Below are 6886 nucleotides of genomic sequence, written 5' to 3'. Positions count from 1 at the left end.
TGATCTCATTTGAAGTCGGAGATGTTGAAGGTATGGATCATATATGAAGATGTCTTTGACTTGTAACTTCGAAAAACCTGGTCTTCGGATATGTGGTAGGTTGTTGTTTATTGCATAAATTGTTGTCAACGGTAGTTGCAGTGCCGTATGTATGTCAATAATAGTGTTGGACCAGTCGATTGATAGGGTGTCTACCATTCGAAGAATGAGGGTGATTAGTGATGAAATAATGTGGAAGTGATGTTTGCGTGACACTGGATCTAGTAGAAGCAGCCGGTGGTCTGAAGGATGCTTTGCCATAACCCGAATTTGATGGAGCAGATATTTTATATGCGGTGCAGGCGTACCAGATTCCTCCAGCGTAGGTTGTATATAATTGATTCTTATTAATAAGTATTAAATATTTTGTATCTGAGTTTTAATTTAAAATACATAAATATTTATTTTTAAATCCCGCTCCATATTTTTGAATTTGTAATTTCAATGTTGTAAATGAATTATTTTAAAATAAGAAATCCAAAGTTTGTACATCTAGGAAACAATATACAATAAATACAGAAATACTCATTTTTCTGTGGTCGGTGCTGGTAGTAGTGGTAGTAGTTGATGGCGATGATGTAACGATGCCTTGAGGAGTGATGATTGCTGTCAGTTATAGGGCTCTTTTTTTTGTTTTTTCGACTTAATGAAACAATTTCTTGATCACCCTCAATTGCATCAATCGTTTGTAGTAGATAAAGGCGCACGTGGAAAATCAGTTCCATGATGGGGACCAATTGCTTCACATATAAGGCCGGATCTTTGGGGAATTCAGCGCATTAGGAATATGTCAAACGACTAGCAGAAACTTACGGCTATACAACAGGGAATATACCGGATCCCATCCGATCTCCGCAGTCAAAGCCCTGTCTGGCCTGGTCAGTAATATGGCGGGGGACCACATGGGATACCAGGTGCTGTACGTCTTTTTGAAAAAAAAACGACAAGTAGATCCTTCCGGACCATCCATGACAATAACAGTGATATGAAGACCAGATAGATGAAAAAATTAGTAAGAAATCAAGATTCAAACAAATTGTCGTAATATAGCACAATAGTCTCTTACCAGAGATGATGAAGGCGGCAGTTCTTGATGTGCGGATGGAGTTGGGGAACGTGTTGGTTAATGACACAAAGAAATCCTTGAGCATCTTTGACGCTTTCAAACCTCGCTCGTACAACTCCTTCGTTCCATTCTCGCCGTCATCACACAAACCAACTTCAGAAAACGCAATTTCATGATCTAAATAGACACATTTTAAGTCAGGCTGACAACCAGAGACTTGCCGCGCAACTTGGTCGATTCCTGCCAATGTGCGATTTTATTTATGTCGTTCGGTCGAAGCTTGAGATTTCTTTTCACCATTATTATTATAAAACATGATGAGATAATTGGTAAGACTAAAAGTACTTTAATAAGCAATGCAACATAGAAAAACTTACGAGCTGGCTCGAACCTTGGTCGACGCAAAGCATTTGGAGACGAAGAACCACACGCGGTATTCAATGTCGTCCTCGATGAAATCATCATTGAGAGCCTTGTAGTTATAAATGTTGGCCACTTGCAGAAACGTTTCCCAAGCCCGAAACAAATCTGGCTCGTCAGTAGGATGAAACATGCGACTCATGATCTTTTGATTTAAGTCGCTCAAGGTCGTCTACGTTTATGATACAAGGAAGATATAAGTGTACTGTCTAATGGACTTTATATCATAGAATATAACACATTGCATCTCACTTACCGCTCCTTTATAATGATATAGGTAGTCATGTAGTTTGCTTGGCAATGGCTCATCAAATGCGACAGCCTTGTGATCGCGGATTTCATCCAAATCCTCCTCGCTGAGCTTGCCGGGGTAAATAGGATCGTCGGGGTCAATGATCATCGAATGGATCGGACTATATCCCAACAAAACGGTTAGCATAAAGTATCGGTAAGCAGCGGACAAAATAAAAATGTTTCTGAATGAGGATGTCGAGAAACGGGTTTGGGGTCAATTCTAACAGCAAGTTTTATTACGTACTGTTAAAAAAGGCATGTCTGTAGTGATATCTTTCATAGCTTCTTCCACAATAGTACCACTAGACAACAAGCGTTGGATTGTTCACCCACTGATAAGGAACGTGAGCTTGGTATAGACCGTCGTGAGACAGGTTAGTTTTACCAAGGTTTTTCCCGCATTGATAACATCGTCGTACTTTTTCTTGACATCCGCAAACGCTGCTTCTGGCATAACGCATCCGCAGCACTTTTCGTTGCCAGTAGTGGTTTTGGTGGTGGCTTGCGTTGTTGTACGGGAATAGGCCAAATTGTTCGAATATCAGCACGTATATCCGTATAGTCTGCCATTATTAACATGCTTATCGAGGAAATTGCCCAGGGATGGCTCTTGCTTCGAGTCTTTACAACTTGTAATGTATTTTATGACAATGGCGGCTATATTGCACACAGTCAGCATAACATTCAAACAATAACCCTGGTTCAATATATACATACCACGTGGATGAACCCTTTTCCCTGCAACTGGTGCTCTCGAACTCCAAGCCACGTTTACGATTCTTGCAGAAAGAAAAAATACCAAGGATAGAGGCAACCACGCCATATTGAGAGGTGGAGAGAAGGAGGAACGAAACATAGTGGTGATTTACAAACAGATCACAGGCAGATTGTTTTTTGCTATTCTAAGCGTCATATACGGCGTTTCTTTAAACATTGAAAAAGGAAATGGTGAAAATCAACAATCCCATGGACGTAAACAGGACATTTGTTCAAGTCGAATTCGGCAGGCAAAAGCCGGTGTAACGTAGCACGACAAGAGAGATTTTGTGAGGTGCATGAAACAAAAGGTTGCGCACAAGTACAGCCGTAGGAATTGACCAAAAGCGTCTCCATTCTTGTTTGGTCAGAAAGTCTGGAAGTACATATTGAGATGGGGTATGACTGAATGATTGCTTCCATCCAAAAACCTTTTGCAGTAGCTTAACGAAGATCAGATCAGCAAGATTGCACCGGCTGATAAGAAGCTGGATCCCACGAGGTGCTGTTGCTGGGTCAAATACATCTGCTACTAGAGTAGAACTGAAGCAGGCACGATAGAACAAAGCATGATGTTAAAATTGTCTAGAGTCAAGCAAGGAGTAGAGACTTGAAATGACCCGAGAAAAACGTTCTAGATCCGATGGCATGTTAGTACGGTGAGCGATTTATGAACTGCAAGAGTATGTGGTTTTGGTAACTATGTGATTGTGTCGAGGATGTGTAGCTAAAGAACTGTGGCTTTAGCAAGGTATATCGAGTTGATAGTACAAGCAAAGCTGTACATAGTTTTGCTTTTGCATAAACTAACATTTATGCTAACAGGCGATGAGAAATATGAGGGGCGAAGGCAGGCAAAAATGTGACAAAGTAATGGATCCTGCCCGTCACGCCAACAATGCAACAGCTGGTGAATCTAAGCGTGGACAAGAAACCGATGACGCTGATCAGGATCACATTTAGCGGTTGACGCCACCGCAGTTGTAAGGCTTGTTTCTACAGGGGTGGGTGCATGAGAGATAGACCACCCAATTCTCTAGGTTGCAGGAGGGAGTCATATATCACTTTTGGTCACATTTTTGACGGGAGGAAAGAGTGGCAAATAGCTCGAAGCTTGTTCATGAAAATAGATGGATTAGATCATACTTTTAAACGTGCTATAATATCGACAGAAGCAGTACATCGAGAATAGTTGCACGACCCTTGACTGATAACATGTTCTTCCTGTAGAGAAAAGGTAAAGAGCAGCGGAGCGATTCCTATTGACTCACCAAGAATCAGGTCAGGTCAGAAAGGGAAAAAATGCCTGGTTTTTGACAGCCCCAGGTGTACATAGCCTATGTTTTTTATTGAACTTTCGTCATGTTGCCTCGAGATTACGCTCCATGTCGGTGCTTCGCCATAGTATTCGACGTGGAAATCCAGACTCTCTCTAGTCCTTTTACTAGAGGAGAAGTACATTATTTGGACACGGGGACATGGAGGTAACCTTGACAAATGAAATCATGCAATTGTTGTTATTTTCTTGTTATTAATGCTGCTTTATTATACTTGTGTTTTAGAACCCTGTCACCATCTGGCTGCATGTATGCGTGGCATCTTTTTATTAAATTAATGTTTTTCAAATATTTGGATAAGCCTAGAGTGCGTGTGTCACAACGCAGCGTATACAATGAAATCTACTACTTTGGTAATGTGTTTCTTTATTTTTAATATTAAGAACGACAAGGTTTAAGGAACTGACACTGATGACAGCACTGACAGCTGTATAGCTTGCTACCCGCCAACTTGGCTATAATACGATGAAAATATACTTTCGCTGCAATGCATATATTGCTTCAAGTAGATACGCATTATGTAGTAGTGCCTAGTGCGTCAAAGGAAGATGTAAAAACATTCCTTGTACGTTGTACGACCTCTAAAAATTCAATATAAGGTTTATTCAGAAATTCTGTCATATTCTACATATGATAATATTAAGCACAAGTTGCTGTTGGTCGTAATCAATGAGAAATATATTTGCTGACCGACTTCATCGCTCCACCTACGCCTTGAGAATAACTCTGGAGCACTCGATTTTTTTGAAAAAAAAAAGAAAAGGACAAAAAATGAGCTATACCATGAGTTATACCAAGCTCGGGGTATGAGAACTTCACTACACATACGACCATCCGCTAAACAATCTACAGATATACGCACAACATGCACCATCACCCGCAAATATATAATCTTGGATTTTAGCCAACTTCAATCCATACTAAAAATGCACTCGTGACATCATTCGCTACCTGTTGCTATTACGGCGCACATCTTCATCGTTCTCTCGACAACGGATTACAATTTATAAAGAACCCGTATACCTATATACTTATATATTTATATATATATAATTAGCATGAGGCATAATGCGCCAGTGCGAGCCATAAAGTACGTCGACGACATAATCGAATTTAGAACGGGCAAGAAACAAAGAGTTACAAATACGCTGAATCGTTCGGGTTGCACATTCGACCAAGACGATGACGATAAGTTTACAATGTAACGTGATCGATTGTAAAGAAAATGTGTGGTTAAAATTTGTGTGCACACTGCTCATGGTATGGCAATTTGTGCTGTAAATTTGCATATGATCATCACTAGCATCGGGAACCATCGGGTTTTGCAGTGCGTCACTTAAACATCTTATTGAATATCAAATAATATAAAAAAAAAGATAGTTATATACCCAATGTCGTGATACACCTTGTGAGAAACCATGGGGCGGGTTAGCAGTTTACGATAGTAGCATATAGAGATGGTATCATAACTAGTAGTGATGCTAGTCTCTTCTACTATAAGTGTAAATGAAATGCCATTATTAGCTTGGTGATGACGGTATTGGAAATCCTTTGACGATAAAGCATAACTTTATACTGTAGAAGCATTATGTGTGTAACGAACTCTAATCCATACATTGCTAGATTTGAACAAGAGTTCCGTTTCCTTTTATTTAATCACTCAGCTAAACGTAGTATGGTAGCAACAATAAAACCTTCGATGTTAGCATTGCGATTGAAGAAATGACATTGTTGACATTTTCACATAGAAATGTCAGTTCTCACTTTTCTCGTTACTATAGCAAAGCGTGCCTGTACCAACAAAAAAAAACTTCGAGACGAGCGGTTTAGAAATTAATACAAAGTTGGTGTGCCTACTTACGTCAAGGGTCTAACGGAAATAGTGAAAGCTTGTATACGGTGGCACATGCATTTTTTAAGATCCCCGTACTATGACGCAGCAGCTTGGAAAAAAGAGACAAAGAAGTAAAGCATTATGCCACCGAATGAAGGTGCCAGAGAAACCAGCCACGCCACAACACGCACCCAAAAATAAAAAATAAAAAGAAGGCACTTGCTGCAAAACAAAGCACCTGTCAATCTGTACAGCTGATGATAATAGCAGCGTCATGGCGGCCTCAATATAACTAAAACAGTTGCTGGCAGCAGCTCTTACTGTTTCATCTGAGAGCCCCCACTCCACCTTGCTCCGCCAAAACATTCTGCACTGCGGATGACACTTTAAAAGAGCAGTCTCTCTTTCTTTGTACGTGTCTTCATTGTTGTTTGTTGCTGTTATCACCTTCATCATCATCAGCAGCAGCAGCAGCAGCACCGCAGTGCTGGGTCTGTAATGTCGTGCATATATTATCAGGCTGGGCATGAACTGATTTGGATGGATCGCTGTTGTTTGTTTGAAGAATGAAAAAAAAGACGGCCGGCGCTTTGGGGAGCATGATCTCGTTCTGTCCGTGTATCGGGGCCTTTGATACGGGAAGAGAAATGACCCAGACAGATGATGTGCCATATGGGAGATTCTTTCATTGGGGGGGGGAGCTGGTGCCTATGTTAAAGGAGATGATAAAATTAGCTTTTGGCTGCTTATGTGAAATGCAAGGCGCCAGTCTATGCGCCTGTGCAGAGACATACAAAGCAAATGCAGAAAAGTGTCGACACGTTGGTAATAAACAACCAAAAGGGTGACCCATTTGTTGGCGCTGTTAAGAAACGGACGAGCTTGGAACAAGAAAGACATCACTGTGCATAATGGTGGACAATGAATTCTGTATGACAGAAATACCAACAGGATACGGCAATATCGTGCCACGAGAACAAAATCTTGGGTTGATGGCGCGGGGGAAGGTGGGATGTTGCACTAGGACTAATTAGCACTTAATTATTGGAATAATTATTAAGATGGCCACAAAAATGCGCTCAAGAGCAATTTTGGCGAGAGAAGAGAGAAAAATGAGGGGGGGGGTGAGGCATCGAGTTT

At 40.8% G+C, this 6886-nt stretch overlaps 2 protein-coding genes across 2 annotated transcripts; both read right to left on the bottom strand.

Moving 5' to 3' along the window:
* Positions 1–396: 396 nt before the first annotated feature.
* BDB00DRAFT_787860 (uncharacterized protein) lies at positions 397–2273 on the bottom strand (the record flags this gene model as incomplete). Its single annotated transcript, XM_053120737.1, has 8 exons — positions 397–411; positions 853–854; positions 1106–1282; positions 1403–1440; positions 1483–1697; positions 1782–1938; positions 2120–2121; positions 2205–2273. The coding sequence occupies 8 exons, from the start codon at positions 2271–2273 to the stop codon at positions 397–399; spliced, it is 675 nt and encodes a 224-aa protein (XP_052979822.1).
* A 2238-nt stretch (positions 2274–4511) lies between these two features.
* Positions 4512–5118, bottom strand: BDB00DRAFT_822496 (uncharacterized protein; the record flags this gene model as incomplete). The annotated part of the gene is made up of 3 exons (XM_053123471.1): positions 5054–5118; positions 4864–4935; positions 4512–4758 (listed from the first exon to the last, which is right to left on the bottom strand). Exons 2-3 carry the CDS (start codon positions 4889–4891, stop codon positions 4514–4516), a joined length of 273 nt encoding a protein of 90 aa, XP_052979821.1. The 5' UTR covers positions 4892–4935; positions 5054–5118.
* Between the last annotated feature and the right edge of the window lie 1768 nt (positions 5119–6886).

Source organism: Zychaea mexicana, assembly GCF_025766255.1.
Source record: "Zychaea mexicana strain RSA 1403 chromosome Unknown BDB00scaffold_35, whole genome shotgun sequence".
Lineage (NCBI taxonomy): Eukaryota > Fungi > Mucoromycota > Mucoromycetes > Mucorales > Lichtheimiaceae > Zychaea > Zychaea mexicana.
The sequence above is the reverse complement of the archived record's forward strand: the minus strand, read 5'-3'. Positions and strand labels throughout refer to the sequence as shown.